Below are 16,445 nucleotides of genomic sequence, written 5' to 3' on the forward strand. Positions count from 1 at the left end.
AATTTTACTTATGCTATATTTCTGTTAAAAAAACATATTTCATCTTGAAATTTCAGTCACAACCATTTGAAAGCATCACAAATCCAGTGGCGTCGTCAAATTTCATATAAAAAAATCGCTAGTATGTTTTTTGGATTTTTGACCTTGAAAAAAATTCGAAGTAGGCCTTGAAAATTTTATTTATATTTCGACTTCACAGCACTCTAATAGAACTATTGACGCTCTATCTATTGAAAAAAAAAACTTCTGAATCGGATAATAAATAACAGTTTTAGAGAGGTGGCCCGCTTTCAAATGGGTCACTCTGTATATATATATATATATATATATATAGAAACAGAAGTTAATATCGGACATAGCACTCATGAAAGTGGCAAACCATAGACACGTGTTTCGGGCTTTTGGCCCATCATCAGTATGGTGCAGCCAAGTGCAAGGACGGGCAACACTTGGTTACCAAAAGATAGAAATACAAATGCACGGAGCCACCAACAGGAGCCAACCGCACATTTGTGGTTTCATTTGATAGATCTCGTGTTTACAAGAAAACGAGATCTATCAAATGAAACCACAAATGTGCGGTTGGCTCCTGTTGGTGGCTCCGTGCATTTGTATTTCTATCTTTTGGTAACCAAGTGTTGCCCATCCTTGCACTTGGCTGCACCATACTGATGATGGGCCAAAAGCCCGAAACACGTGTCTATGGTTTGCCACTTTCATGAGTGCTATGTCCGATATTAACTTCTGTTTCTATATCAAGACACTCAATAACTTTCATATTTGTATATATATATATATATATATATATATATATATATATATATATATATATATATATATATATATATATATATATATATATATAATATAAAATCTCTATCTATATATATATATATATATATATATATATATATATATATATATATATATATATATATATATATACAGATGTTGTAGGTATTTCACAAAAAAATTTTGGCTGGGCTTTCAAATGACCAAATTTAATGCTACCCAACTGTATCAAGAAACATACATGTGATATGGAAGCGACCTTGTGGAGCCCTAGATTTAGCAACACTGTTTCGATGAACAATCAGCAGCAACTTAATAAACGCATACGTATGATCGGGAGAAAATGATACAAATACCAATTATAGTCGTGTTCAATTAGAAATAAAAAGTTTATTCGAAAAAATAATATATTTCTGTGTACCAAAATTTAGAAAATATTTCACAGTAAGTGAAAAATAAGAGGTTGTCATTTTCTACCACAATTATAAATAAATGCTTTTATGACAACCCAGTTTCTATCTCGGAATAATTCTTCATTGGCAGAAATTAATTTCATAACTTCACTTTTTTTCGGTGCAATTTTTTTTCTAATGTATCCTGCGAAACACTCAGTCATCACTTCTTTTTGGTTCGTGGACCATTTCATTCTCTTTTTTTTATTGTTTTTCACTGAAATTGAAGAAAAAATATGAATATCTGAACCACAAAAGTTGTTCATTTTGTCACCTTTGATTTCTGACGTACTAGGTTCATTCTCAGTTTCATTTGAATTTCCTTCTTTTCCTTCATTTTTCGTTGAATCCTCATCTTCGGAGTAGTCGGATGTTACACTATCCGAGAATTCAATTTCATCAAGGCTCTTTCCTTTGAATTGTGAAGCTTGTCCTTTACTCATAGCAAGTTGTAATTTTGACACCTTTGCAGTTTGATAAATGTCTTGAGGTAATCTGGAGAAAGTTGAAATTTGGAAACAAATGAATTACAAGCATGTTGTGGAGGTCAAATAAATATGAAATTGAATTGTTTTCCATATAATTGCCAGTATTTACTAGATTTGGATACAAACGATATTTTTGTGTAGATAGTAAATGAACCATTCTGAAGATAAACAGCTGAATTTCGATTCGTTTACCAACGTCTTGCACTCAAAAGATCGAATAAGTTGAAAGTATGAATATAATATATTGATGTGGACAATAACATTCGATGAAATAATTTTCGGCATTTATTGATTTTCAAAAGAATATAAGGATAATACATGAATTTGAATGGAATTTAATTGAAAAGATGTATGCAACTCGTCATTAACACTTTTCATCATGAATATTGCCCATGAGCATTTCAAAATAGAAATGTGAATTTCAAATGAAAATATTCTCCATTTTTAAAGAAACTCATATTTTACCTCTTTTTTCTTTCTCAAACTTTTGAAAACTGAGAAATTTGCAATTCAAATCGTTCAGAAACGTCACTCAGATATTTCGAAAGATGCATGCATGTTTGAAAATAAACTCAAATAAGACACAATTATTTTGTATAATAAATTTGTAATTGTCACCTATAATAAGCCTCAGGAGTTTTTTTAGTATGTCCCATGAATGATGCGAACTGTTCAATTTCCTATTCGGTCATGTTCATTACCTGCAAAATTGTTGAAATTTGTTTTCTCAAACGAGTGGACGTAAAAAGAACTGGATCTTGTACTTCAGCTTCATTTGCTAACTTTTTCAGTGTGTGATATCCACTCAACCATCTATTATCACTTCTGGGGTTTGCAAATAAGTATCCATTTGTTTTAGGAACACATTTTTCTCTATAGTTCAACATGATATCGATGAGATCTTGGTATTTTTTAGGAAACAGGATGGCAACTGGTTTGCTTCCTTTTCCAGCAGTCACAACCCTTTTGAAGTTTTTGGTCAATATTTTTTCGCCATCGCTGAGAGAATCAACGAATTCTTCTTGCTGGTAGTGTGAGATATCAGAATTGTATGTTGATAGTTTCAAATATTGTATTTCACCGATACGTTTTCTATTAGGAAGCAATACTAAACTCAGAACGCACTCTGTGAGTTTTCTGAATTTATTTTTCATATCTTTGGCATCACCCATTAGATAACTTGCTTTTTGAGCTTCTAGGGCATATTTTTGGAATTTTATAATATCACTAGTCAAAGGATATAGTTTTGGTTTCTGCCAATGTTTTTCATTCAAATCTTTCAGTGCCAAGCTGGATATATCTGTATACCAGTGATCACTGATGAGTTCCTTCAACGTTTGATATCTTTCAACGTTTTTTCAGGATTCTCACAATGAAGAAAACGGCTCTTCTTTATGACAAGTTTTCGTGCTAGGTTACAAACTTGTTTGAGCCGTGTACCCATATGTAGAGCTAGACTTGCAGATTTGAAGCTTTTGGAATCACTATCGTAACCACTTATTACTTTGGTGGCTACCACCAAATTATCAAAATATTCTGGTTTTAAAACCTCCATGAGATTATTTGCTGCAGTTGTTTGTTTCAGAACTATCAGAAGCCGACCTAATTCTCGCATTAAATTAGAAATAACTGTTCTTATCTGAACCCTCTTGTGTTTTGATAATTCACTTTCCCCATAGCTGCAGATGAGTACATCATTCATGGCAGTTTTAGAAATCTCATCCTTCCTCATAAAAGTGAATACTTCATTTTTCAGTCTGAGAGAATCATAAAATTTTTTATTTACCCCCTCACATATAGTGAATATTTGTGACTGTGATAAATTATTGGCACGTTTTGAGTTTTCATCACATTTTAAATCGCATTTTTTTCTGTGCCTCCTCAAATAATTTCTTTTATAGAACCCGAGACAAAAATCGCATATAACGTATTCTACCTCTTGATCATTGACTCTTGGTCTTTTGATAGGGCGAATTTTATTTTCTTGATTATAAAGAGAAAAATTTCCTTGTCTACGAATAGTATCTATCAACACTTTTCTCTTATGGTGTTTCGGGGGCAAGGCTATGATCTCTTTCACAGCCACTTCATTTTTATGGGTTCTCTCGAGATGCCTCGGAAAATGTGTTACTTCAAGAAAACAATATGGGCATGTATTTTTTTTTGTCCATGTCCTACTACTTTGTAACAGGTCAATTCCAAACCCTTCATCATTCTGAAAACAAACACGAAGATTCGTGGATAATTTTTGTTCACTATAATAATCTATAAATAAATCTGATGGTTTTTTAGCAGAAGTCAGTGTGTTTCAAATATTTGATATTACAATCATAATTATATGTTAAACGAAGACTGAAATATATCGCTAATTAATATAGAGACGATACAATGAGATAACTTTTATTGTTCATCATAAATTCTCTATAAAATAAAAAATGTACAGTGTGGCATATTTAAGATAAAGACACCCCTGTATTTTGGTCATTTTCGATAGCAGAGATTTGATTTTTGGTACAGGGGTTGACCTTCATGGGACGCACTTTCCACAACACTTAGCCCGAGTGACAGCCTACTGCGATCCCGCTAAAAGGAAACATCCTTGATATTTTGCTTCGCGTTGGAGATATCGAGATAAGTTATTTGAAAACGTTGTTTGGAAGTCGTTTTTGACCCACATATTAAATTTCAACTCAACATTAAAAATTTGCATTTTTTTGTTATTTTCATATTCAAGTCCGATTTTTAATTAATGGTTCCGAATAAGAAGCTACAGAAATGATAAAATAGTCTATATCAATGGAAAACATGTATGGGTATTAGGTTATTGATTCTTATGTCTACATTATAACGAATTTATTATTTTCGTAGCTTCTTATTTAGAACCAATAATTGAAAATCGTACTTGAATATGAAATTCGTTGAAATTTGGTTTGTAGGTTGAAATCTATTTCTGAGCAACTTTTTTGAATAACTCATTACGGTTTCATCACCGCGAAGAGAAAAATATCGAGGATTTTTTGCAGTAGGCTGGGTTTGAGGCTGTCACTCGAGCTAAGTACCTATTGCAAAAAGTGCGGCTCATGAAGGTCTATGCCTGTACCGGAAATCAAATATGTACTTTCAAAAATTACTAAAATACAGGGGTATCTTCATCTTAAGGGTATCACAGATAATATCACAAAAAATTAAGTTCTGGTGAAAAATTGCACCAGCATTCATTTTACTCACAAGTCAACATAGGTATCAGAACATGTTCCAAATGCTACAAGTCTTACGCTTGTAGCATTTGAAACTTGTTCTGACATATTGAATACCTACATGGAAAAAAAAAATAAAACACATATTTCATTTCATTAAATGGTTTAAACTATTAGGATTGAGGAATTGTATTGCATCAAGAAAAGTAAATATATAGCTTTTTCTGAAATCGAATTCATATCGTCTAATGAGCATAAGTTCTAGTTGCAAGAACCTTCGAAAGATGTTCAATATGAAAGTTTTTCCAATCTCAATTTTATAATTCAGGGCCATTTTGCTTGGATAATTGGTTACCTCTCTGAATTGAGAGAAGAGCCTCGGCGAGAAATGTAGGAGCAATTCGAAATATTCGAATTGCGGGTTATGATGTGGAAATAAATATGAGAGCCAGCCATTTTACATATTAGGTAGCAAGTGGTTTCACATTGAACAATGATGATCTGAATAAGCTGAAATGAATTATAAAAGTATTTTCTATTACCTGACTTATTTTTCCATAGTTTATAATGGTCCTCTCTATATTATTATTTTCTGCTGATTCATGCTGTTGATATGAGAGAATATTATGCTTCTGTTTTTTTAGCGGGGTTGGAAGTGGTTGTTGAGATATTTCCTTCTGAAAACATTTAACATTTCGGAGTCAATATTAATAACCCTAAATGCTGTCGTGAACATACTTACACCAAAATTTTCACTTGCAGTATTCATGTCATTCTCACAATAGCTATTATAGTTTGCTTCCTCATCCTAATGAAGAGAAAGACATTTAGTTAATATAAAAATATTTTCTCATAAGAGGAAAGAGAGTTTTCAAAAACTATACATCTTAATTATTCTTTGGAAGAAAGTTTGTGGAGGAGTCAATGTTTTTCATGTTTTTCTGGGTTTCTCAACCTAGCACAATCTGAAGGCTAAATCAACACAGAATCTGTTAGAGTGTAATAAAGGGCAATTTGAAAAGTTCACCCTGGAAGTTACTACGTATTACTATGGCCCGGTTGTAGATGCATAGTTCATCTGTGGTTCTCTGTTGAACTGGGTTCAATTGAAAATTATTGTTGTAAATACGTCAGTCAACCTTGATCTGTAGTTCAAGGTTATGTTCATTTGAACGGGGTTTGAAGAGCGTTTGAAGATGGTTCAAGACGATTTTGATATTTGACGCTGTGTTGATAACCTCAAAAATTGATGTTGAATTTTCATTTTGCTGTTGATAGTGTTGATTATTCAAAATGAACGAATTGATCGAAGAATTAACCGACGATGAAGATTTTTTACAAATTTTAAATGGTTTTGTGCAACCACAAACCTTCAGAAACAGACCAAGTCACTTTGAGATATGGACTGATAATTAATTCCAATGTAGATTTCGACTAGAAAAACGAACTGTTAGGTTTCTAATTGATCAGATCTCAGAAGACATTAAATTCAGGGTCGATAAGTGAGTATTTGAAAATACATTTTGTTATTGTATTCTAACTATGACAAATTTCAGAAACCATGCTCTCACACCTGACATGAAAATATTTGTGACATTACGGTACCTGGCCACAGGCTCTATACTTCAGGTTACAGCTGACTTCAATGGGATTGATAAATCTACAGCAAGTCGAGTCATTTGACAAGTTACAAGAACTATTGCAAGACTTCGTAATACCTACATTAAATTACCCGAAATTCAAGAAGAAATTTATCATACCAGACAAGGTTTCTTCAACATTAGTAAATTTCCTAAATGTATCGGAGCACTGGATTGTACACATATTAGAATACAGTCACCTGGTGGACCCCAGGCTGAAAATTTTCGAAACCGGAAGGGATTTTTCTCATTCAATGTTCAAGCTGTGTGCGATGCTGAATTGAAAATAAACAATATTGTATGTCGTTGGCCAGGAAGTGCGCATGATTCGAATATTTTTAGAAATTGTAACCTCAGGGCCAAGTTTGAAAATGGAGACTAGGCAGACAGTGTACTAGTTGGAGATAGTGGTTATGGGATTAAAACATACCTTATTACTCCACTAGGAGATCCTCATACTCCTGCAGAACATCTGTTCAATGAATCACAGATCAGGACACGTAATGCAATAGAGAGATGCTTTGGTGTATGGAAAAGAAGGTTTCCAATTTTGGCTCTAGGTATTCGGTTAAGAGTGGAAAAAGTAGAAAGTATTGTAGTTGCGTCAGCAGTACTGCACAATATAGCTTGCATTATGAGAGATGCTGAACCTCAAGTTAATGATGAAATTGAAGCTGCTATATATTTTGTGGACAATGTAAATGATGTTCATTTAAATCAAAATGGTGGTGTAAATAATAGTGTTCGTTATGCTTTGATACACAACTACTTTGCAAACTTACTGTGAAATAAATTGGAAAAAGGAATATTGTTGTGATTATTAAATTACTTTCAGTTGTGTGTGATAATAATTAAATAAGGCACAATGAAACATTTAATAATTGTATTTATTACTCTAAAACAACCTATTTTTCGAGTAATCTTTTTTTTTTCTTGAAGGAAAGACATATTCATATCATGTTCCTCTTTCAAGAATTTCATTTTCATCGCTGACTCAGTTTCTTGTAACAGCATCCATTTATCGTGTTTCTCTTCCATGTGCTTTAGTTTCAGCCGATGTTCTTCATAAAAAGCGGTCTTCTGAATTTCAGCAAGTTCTATTTTTGTAGAACTCCATTCAACCAACCTACTGTTCAGAGAGTTTCGGTTCTTCTTCAAACAATTATTTCCTAAAACAAAAGACAGTTGTGAAACAAGACCGTCGATTGAACATGTGTGCACCTTCTCTATTTTCATGTTTAAAGGTGGTGTGAAAGTTCAGAAGATTTTTAGATACTGTGTAGTGATAATAAAAACTTTATAAGCAAAGATATTACCAATAATTTGCAAAAGAATAGAAATAATCACCTTTATTAGTGGAGGACAGATTTCTGTCCCTAATTATAAGTGGTGATGAAATTTTTTTCTTCAACATGTCTGGAGTACATTTCGACCAATCTTCATGTATTATTGCTTTGGCAGTTTCCTTATTTGAAGTAATATAGCTGTGGTCTAACAATGCTGTTGAAAAAAAACATGAGTCATGTATTTTGAGGAGGTCGGTCAATACATTGTGTGTCCATTTGAAAAATTATCATTCATTCCATGAACTATATACAGTTTATTGGAGCGAATGAAATGTATTAGCAAAAAATTTAATATAAAACAATATTTATTTACCAGTTTTTTCATTACTCAAATCATAAGATCTTGATGCTCCCTGACAGTCAAGAGATGGTAGTATCTGGAGCCCGTTTGTCTCGATTGTGTTGCTGCACTCCACTATCTTCGAATCATTATTCAACTGTTTCCCTGCACATTGCATAAAATATTGTATTAATATCAATATGAGCATAAAATTAGAAATATATTACATACATTTTTAAACTTACTCAAATCGGATATATCCATTTCTTCATCCATAACTTCTACCACACTACCTGAAATGAAAGTTTTCTCTTTTGAAAAATAATAAATAGAATAATTCAAACTCACCATCGCGGTTATCATCGAATTCTGATTGTAAACCTGTCATTTGAGTTCCTATTATTTGCTTTATTGCATTATCGATGTCATCAACATGAAAATCTTTAGGTGGCCCACCTCCTGTCTTTTTCAAAAATGACTTTTCATCAGCAAATTTTTGTTTGCTTCGCTTCTTTATATTTTCATATTTATTTTTCAATGCCTGCAATTGTCTATAATTTTCCCCAGGTATACTATTAAATACGTCTGTAACTCGTTTCCAAGCATTTAATTTGAGTTTGTTGGTATTTGTATCACTTCTTCTGCATTCAATTTGCTCTTTAAATTTCTGCACCAAGGATATTAAAATATGCTCTTCTTTTGAAGCAGATCGCTTTTTATTCGAGTCCTCCATCACATTTACAAATAAAACCACCACCTGTTTGTTCAAAATCACGTCCTACAACATTGATATCTACAGCATTCTCTACACGAATTCATATGATCAACTTACCTTTGATATATAGAATACAATTAAATCACGATTGTCTTCTCAAATGTATAGTTCAAATCCAAATAATTCGAACAACACGTAGAACAAACAATAATAAATGATCAAAACGCACAGAACGACATGAAATGTTCGCATAGAACATTATATTTCAGATGAAGAACTGAATTCAGTGCTACCAACAAGACATGAAGAGCGTTCAACTGAACTAATGTTGATCTTGCACTCCACAACGAAAACCCTAATGATCTCGGTTCAAACATGACTGACAGTTCAGTTGAGCTAGCGTTTACCTGTGACATCTACAACCGGGCCTATGTGATATTTATAAATTTTGTCTATGAATTTGGTAATTAATCAAAAAATTAAATTTATATACTCAACTTTCCCTAAAATGGCTTACGTTATGGAAAGTAACCCTTTTTTGATCTCAAAATAAAATAAAACTTTGGTGAAAAACACATCAATTGAAGAAAGATATATTTGTTTTGTCAAAAGTCAAAATGAAACATTAGCATTCTCCAAGAATTCACTTCCAGTTCTTATTTCCATCTTTAACTTCTCGCCTTAGCAATGGTAATCATGCATGATACATTTTCATAGAGTATGATGGATTATACTTGTTTTTCTGTAGAAAGAATAACGAGTGACAACGAAAACATTTTACACAGCTCCAATCAGATGTTTCATTGAAGCCAAAATGTGTTTGATAAAGCCATCAAGAATTCAATTCCGGTTTAACCGAAAATGGAATCAAGTCAAGAATTCTGAACAGAACCCTTTATTTTCTACAAATTCCGTATGGCGGCAATATGACGTCATCTACGAAAATTTGGTCAAGAAACTTGACGTAGTGAGCAACAAAAAAAGTTTTTCACAAATTCATGTACACTTTATTCATTATAATTCTTGTACTTTCAAAGATAAAGTGCAGTCCATTTTTCTGTGCTAATGGACAATTGTAAGTTTCAGAGCTCCATATACTATCTCATTTTATACATCGGTTATTGTATAAAATAAAAAATACCAACCGTAAAGATTCAATTTTTTTATTTTTTAGAATGTTGTAAAAGTTCAAATAAAATGAATTGTATGTTATTTATTAAGTAATTATCAACGCACAATGACATATAGAGTATCTTCGAAACTTTTACTTTTTTACTGGCATAGAGAAATTAATTACATAGTACCTATCTTTGACATTGTATCTCACGAATAGATATATTTCGATGTTTGAAAAATACCACTTTCTATCAAGATTATCGTGATGGATTAAGTAAAAATTGGCATTTCAAAACAAATTATAAAATGTACATGAAATGCTGACAAATTTCAACTTTCGAATTTTTCCTCAAAAACTAATCATTTATCTTGTTTACAAACGATAATGTAAGAATAACTTTTGGAGCTACTAATATACTGTTTCCATCCGACTTTTTAGGTTTTGTTCGTGTCTTATACGAACAAAACCAGAAAATATAAATGAAAACATGAAACAGTACACCTTATTCCCGTGGAAAATATGTTTAGATGAAACTTCAAGACTTGAGTGAACTTGAGTGAACAAAACTCATCATTAAAGAACCTCACGAAAAAATGAGAATCCTTTCGGCAGATGATAACTATTTCAACCACTCCCGTACCTGCTTACCGTTGCTAAGGTAAGATGGAAATATGAACCTAAACAGAATTCTGTTGTCTGTGCAATCTCGTAGACGTAGACTATCGAATATGATATTTGGACATTTTATTGATTTGATATTTATTTTCTCGAATTTGAGAACGGAAAAAATTATCAAACCGTGGATAACATTGAAGCCAGCTGAGAATATTAATTCATTTTGATTATTCAAATCAATAAAAAAAATCATAAATATAAGTTTCCGACTAATTGGACTCTTCAGTGGTTTATATTACTTAGTAATTTCTCGGGGTGCTTTTCTTACACTTCCAACAGACTGTGGTGATTTAGCTTTGTTTATTTTTCAGATTATAGAAGTTTAGAAAACCCAGGAAAAACAACAAACTGATATTACACAACAAATGAAAGACGATAAAATCAATAGCCGTGGCCGCGTTGAGATCATAACAAAATGTGTTACTAATATGTTTCATGTCACTTTCGATGTCACTATAGCAGTTCACGTCGTTATGCTTGAAGTTTAAAAATGCATTACTCATCAAATCCATTTCAAAGTAACATCATTGATGGAATTGGCAGATACTTGATGAAAATCCATAACTAACGTATACAAAAAACACTTCATTGTGAGATTTTCACTAAACAGTTTCACAAAAACGCAACACGCCTGAAGAAGCCATTGTATGGCGAGCATGTGTTGCGTTTTTGTAAAACTGTTTAGTCAAAATCTCACAATGAAATGTTTTTTGAATACGTTCAAAGTAACAAATGAATTTTTGAAATTTCACTAGATAGAAATAAAAACAGAAAATGATTGGCTGATAAAGGTGAATGGTTTGAGTAATGTGCATTGTGAGTCATAACAAGAAAAGAGTAATATCAGTTGTGAACTCAGTTCAAAATGGGGGAGATTTTTGCAAGATCTAATTGAAGTAATAGTATATAGTCTCATTGTTGTCATTTTCAGTTCCATCGCTTTTTTTTCAAAACAATTTATGAAAGCAAACTGATTCAATTCGCATATCGTAAAAAATGTAATCATTGGATCCAAAAATATTGTGCCCTGAGTAAATGTGTTTAGCTGAGACTGACAACCTTCTGTACTTGTACAGTCGAAATTATTATAATTATAATTTGCAAGGTGAACTCACCCATTCAACATTGCGTAACATCGTCAGTTCTTTAGGAGAACCGCTCATTTGGTCAGAAGACCCTTGTGTTTCACACAGAGCCTCGGCCACCTGAAATGTAGTCAATTATCTCATGAGGTGAAAAATAAAAAAAAAAATCAAAAACATTTTGAAATTGATTTATCTCTTAATACAAACTCTTAAACTACTCGTACCTTTTCCGAAACCAAAACACCACCTCCCGATTCGTGAATGCAATACTCTGAATATATGCTGCGTGGTATTATGTTCGAAACACTTCCAGTTTCAGGAACAGTTGAGAGAGATGTGTTTTTAGTCTTTAAAAGTTTTTCAGGAGAACAGTTGAGAGAGATGTATTTTTAGTCTTTAAAAGTTTTTCAGGAGTTATTTCTACATATCGTCGGCTTACTTTCAAAACCTCCTAAGTCAGCTCAGGCCAATTTTACACGAGGAATAAAAAACGTGTATGAACCATCTTACACCAATTTTGTGAAGTGATCTTTCAATAACCAATACTTATAGTTGGTTTTGACTTGTTCACACAAATATTTACTAAAAATTACAATAATATAGTTTTCAACTAGACATAGAAGGTTTTGCAACAAATATAACAGAACATGATAGAGACTTAGTAGGTTTCATTTGTTTCAATAATTGTTTCATAATAAAACTAAAAACAGACAGAAAAGTGAATAAAATGAAACAAAACATCAAGTCAATTGGAAAGGTAAATAAAAAACATGAAAATATTTAAAAAACTAATCATTTTCAAACGGTAGTGTATCATAAAAAAAGATGATAGTCTGCAGGTATTACTTCCTTTAATTGTTGTAACTGGTCGTATTTACTTTTTTTAATTGGTAGTTCCTTTTCATAAAGAGGAACGATATTACCTATCCCTTGACTTTTTCTACTCAATCTCTTTTCCAATGCCATCCAATCATCGTCAAAATTCAATTTGTAGTAGAGCTTTCCATCAGGTCTGTATTGTATGGCACACAAATCATTTACAGTCGGATCTCCTGTTTTATATCCTGGACGAATTAGAGTGTGGTACTTCAGCGCAGAAAAATTTTTGAAATATCTGTGGTTCAAATATTCAACTTGATATGGCCTTGGATTCAAACGAAACGTTTTACAAGCGGCAATATACCCAGCAGGCGAGTAAATTTCTCTATTTCGAATTTTTCGTTCGATTGTGGAGTGCATGCTATCGCACTCCATCTGCGTGTGGCTACTTACCAAGTACTTTTGCGTGATAACTATGCGCTTGTCTATCGCTAGATGCAAAAGTGCGTTTGACAAAGTGGCATTTTTATTTTGTGCGGTTCATCCATCACTATACAAAATAATTTCTTCTCCTTCTGATACATTAGATTGGATAAAATTGTACAAAATTGTTGCGAATTCATTTGATGTTACTCTTCCTTCAGCTTCGTGCCACAAGAAACAATATGCATCACTTGTTATGAGATTAAACAAGGTAAAGTTATGAACCACTAATTTTTTTTATAATAAATTGTTGATGCCTTAAGCATTGGACAAAGAAGAATTGATTGAAGATCCATCGTGAAAACAAGCCGAGCATTACTCTTATCTAATGATTTTTCATCACGTGCTCTATCTTTTTTAGAAATGTGGCGATTGTATACCTGATCATCGACGTTTCCAGCCTTATATGAGACACAAAGGTCACATTGATCTTTTTTGGGAGAATATAAACCTAAATTATTTAATGCAAACTCTTCATGAAAAGTCTTTAGGGAAAGAGCCTTAATACTTTTGTCTTTGCAATACTCAACATAACTTCTATACAATGCAGCTTTGCTTTGCCAAATCGGCTCCAAATATTTCTTAGTCGATGAAACTCTACAATAGTGAGATTCCATTTTTGGCAATTCCATGAAAAAATTGCCTTAATCCGATTCTGTCCGCTTCATGTCTAGTGGTGATCCTATTCCTGCTAGGGGAAATAACTTCATCATTGTTCAGATGTTCGTTGCAATCCTCACTTGAAGATACCCAGTTATGCAAAGACCAAGTTCCCAGGTTTAAAGTATTAATAAACATAACCTGACACACTCTTACGCGAATACCATTTTTTTTCAAATGGCATACAAATGTCTTGGAACGTCTTGAAGTCTCATTGATTCGGTTTTTCATATCTTTTGGAGAAACAGTGTCTACAAGACTTGAAACGTCAATTTTCTTTTCAGGCCAGGTCATATTGTGCCAAAAATTTTTGAAAATGTCCTGCCTATCTTCATCTGTGAAAACTCTACATTGTATTTTCTTTGATATTACCGAAATCTTACAATTACAGAAAGGTTTCAACTCACGAGGTGGTTTTGCTACATCGATGGTCCATTTTCCCTCAGGGTTTTTTCTAAACCCATCATATTTTTCTCCCTTTTGACGTTTGGTCTTACACTCCTGCCTCTTCCAACTCCGTGTGTCAGCTTTTTGTTTTCTTTTTCTTTTGGGTTGCATATTTTCTTCAATGTTCTCGACTAACATTTCATTGTTTTCTTGTTCTCCCGCACCCATTTCCTTCCTTAATTGTTCACTCATATTAAGATACTCATCTTCGCTCTCTTCATACTCACTTTCTGACCCACTCTTATCTGGTACATAATTTTGATCATTTTCACATCGCTTCTTGTTGTCCATGAAGGTGCCTGAAGGACCAACCTCGGCAATATCAATATCATGTCGCTCTGGTTCACCTTGCACATTGTTCCTTTTAGCAATTTTTTGCTTGGTATTGGAAAGTTCAATCAATGTGGTTCCTATAATTTATTTTCATTGATGAAATTGATCAGTGAAAATAAATAAAATACTCACCATTCACTTGATCTCCTATTAGAAATATTTCATCATTTAATAATTCATCCTTTTGGTCTCCACGATTATCAAATAATACTTTTATAGCTTCATCTATTTCCTTCTGGAGTTCATTGCTTCTGGGTTCACTCTCATCGTTTTTATTCATTACTAGGGCATCATTGTTAATTATTTTATTAATTTCCAATAATGGATTCGAAGTATCATCAATACTTGAGGAAGATGATTCATCATTAGTTTCATTCTTTGAAACTAAGGATAACATGAATTTATTTCTACTCATACCCCCGTACATCTTAAAATAAAGGAAAAAGAAGTGAAAATTAAATTAAAAAATTACCATGTAGACAGTAATCAAAACCGCATAAGTCTACTTCTCGGGAACATTTTGTCATAGATCAGTGTAAATCAAAACCTCTTAAGTCGGTTTCCAACAAACCTGGTCAAATTCAGCAACTCAAAATCTAATGATCAACATATAAAAGTTAATTATGCATTACTCACCTTATATATCAATGAAAACTCACTTTCTTTATTATTTAGTAGAATTTAAGACACTATTCGGTTGAAAATCGCGGGCACTTTCTTGAACAACGATGGCCGAATTCAAAACGCAGACTTAGAAGCTTTTGACGCATGACATTGTAACGCAACGACATAGAAGGTTTCACTATCGTCCAATAGATGTCGCTATCATCACTCAGAACTTAGGAGCTTTTGCAGGATGGTAAACAATGATATTTTAAATATATTTGTATCAAAACCTTTTAAACACCAAAAATCAGACTTAGGAGGTTTTGAAAGTAAGCCGACGATATCCCGCTTCATTGATTGAGTCGTAGGTGGAATCCGAACTCTCCAGTAATCCTTGAGGAGTGAAGGTAACATCATCTTCAGAACTCGCAGAAGCTTCGAATTTATTCAGAGATAATTCGCTTTCTTCTTCGACATATTTAACCTGGTGAAAAAGAAAATACCTTCGAGTCTGCCTCAGTGGCAAAAAAGAACTATCGATTCGAATGATGTAGAAATTGTAATAAAATTTATCCTACTCATTTGATGAATTCGAAATTTTAATATGTCGAACTTCTTATATATATATATATATATATATATATATATATATATATATATATATATCGACTGTTATACGAAAAACAGTGTATTTTATTAGCCAGCAGTTTGAATTTCATATGATCCCATATGCACATGAAACACAAATATATTGCCTTCGACTAAATTCATTTTTTGAAATGCGAAGTTCGATAAACCAGGCATACAGAGTCCATTCTGTTAGGCTAACCTCTTCTGCAATATCATGGTAAACCAGTAGTAAATAACATTCAACCGTTTTGGAAGACGAAAAAAACGATCAATAGTTCAACAAAAAAAATAAGAACGTGAATAGAAAAGAAACTTTCTACGTACCGTTTTCCGATTTCTCAGTGAATAAGCTGAGATGCTAAACTCTAAAATTCCCTTCTTCCGTTCATTCTTTCACTAAACACTCTCGGGATTAAATGATGCCCTTTCAGATATGACGGCAAATATTCACTGCCAAATAGACTTTCGGTAACGAGTAAAATCTAGGAATTACTGCATTATAGATAGTCAGCTTTTTGGCTGTGTTTTCATCCACCAATTTATCCTTCTTAATCCTAGAAACTATTTTGTTAGCTTTTTGCTGTAAGGTGCTGACTGGATTATGATTTTACTTTTTATAATATTTAATATCACTAAGTAATTCAAAACTTTTAGTAGAGTAGTCCTCTTTGAACATTATG

At 32.7% G+C, this 16,445-nt stretch overlaps 4 protein-coding genes and 1 long non-coding RNA gene across 19 annotated transcripts in view; 2 read left to right on the top strand and 3 right to left on the bottom strand.

The window, feature by feature from the left end:
- Positions 1-2,904, bottom strand: part of LOC141486163 (uncharacterized) — a 16,305-nt gene extending 13,401 nt beyond the window's left edge. Inside the window, exon 1 of the mRNA XM_074183880.1 lies at positions 2,434-2,904. Within this exon, the coding sequence (XP_074039981.1) occupies positions 2,434-2,904 (471 nt within the window). The remainder of the gene's footprint in view (positions 1-2,433) is intronic.
- The window catches only part of LOC111512968 (uncharacterized), a 207,321-nt gene that overhangs the window by 68,150 nt on the left and 122,726 nt on the right, over positions 1-16,445 (top strand). The gene's annotated exons all lie outside the window — the stretch shown is intronic.
- On the bottom strand, positions 965-15,413 carry LOC111516220 (uncharacterized). 2 transcript variants are annotated; one of them, XM_074183843.1, is made up of 7 exons: positions 12,012-15,413; positions 11,818-11,907; positions 5,672-5,737; positions 5,472-5,606; positions 2,434-3,947; positions 1,519-1,739; positions 965-1,461 (listed from the first exon to the last, which is right to left on the bottom strand). In XM_074183843.1, exons 2-5 carry the CDS (start codon positions 11,863-11,865, stop codon positions 3,063-3,065), a joined length of 1,134 nt encoding a protein of 377 aa, XP_074039944.1. In that variant the 5' UTR covers positions 11,866-11,907; positions 12,012-15,413; the 3' UTR covers positions 965-1,461; positions 1,519-1,739; positions 2,434-3,062. The 2 variants fall into 2 exon arrangements, with proteins under 2 accessions (XP_074039944.1, XP_074039943.1); XM_074183842.1 differs by having other exon boundaries at positions 2,351-3,947.
- On the top strand, positions 5,597-7,375 carry LOC141486123 (uncharacterized). Its single transcript, XR_012467660.1, has 2 exons — positions 5,597-6,431; positions 6,486-7,375. It is a non-coding gene; the product is annotated as an uncharacterized lncRNA (long non-coding RNA).
- On the bottom strand, positions 7,401-9,424 carry LOC141486248 (uncharacterized). Its single transcript, XM_074183989.1, has 5 exons — positions 8,544-9,424; positions 8,441-8,488; positions 8,229-8,360; positions 7,917-8,069; positions 7,401-7,738 (listed from the first exon to the last, which is right to left on the bottom strand). Exons 1-5 carry the CDS (start codon positions 8,926-8,928, stop codon positions 7,401-7,403), a joined length of 1,056 nt encoding a protein of 351 aa, XP_074040090.1. The 5' UTR covers positions 8,929-9,424.

The sequence above is a fragment of the Leptinotarsa decemlineata genome, unplaced genomic scaffold, assembly GCF_025532065.1.
Source record: "Leptinotarsa decemlineata unplaced genomic scaffold, Ldec_3_MD MMD2_tig00026347_RagTag_RagTag, whole genome shotgun sequence".
In the NCBI taxonomy this organism is placed as follows: Eukaryota; Metazoa; Arthropoda; class Insecta; order Coleoptera; family Chrysomelidae; genus Leptinotarsa; species Leptinotarsa decemlineata.

Coding starts and splice junctions, on each gene's coding strand:
- LOC141486248 (XM_074183989.1), bottom strand. CDS start 8,928: ATGGAGGACTCGAATAAAAAGCGATCTGCTTCAAAAGAAGAGCATATT. Junction 8,489..8,543: donor ATTCGATGATAACCGCGATG/GTGAGTTTGAAT, acceptor CTTTCATTTCAG/GTAGTGTGGTAGAAGTTATG. Junction 8,070..8,228: donor TTTGAGTAATGAAAAAACTG/GTAAATAAATAT, acceptor TTTTTTCAACAG/CATTGTTAGACCACAGCTAT.
- LOC111516220 (XM_074183843.1), bottom strand. CDS start 11,865: ATGAGCGGTTCTCCTAAAGAACTGACGATGTTACGCAATGTTGAATGG. Junction 5,738..11,817: donor TGTTACGCAATGTTGAATGG/GTGAGTTCACCT, acceptor TCTCTTCATTAG/GATGAGGAAGCAAACTATAA. Junction 5,607..5,671: donor CTGCAAGTGAAAATTTTGGT/GTAAGTATGTTC, acceptor AAATGTTTTCAG/AAGGAAATATCTCAACAACC.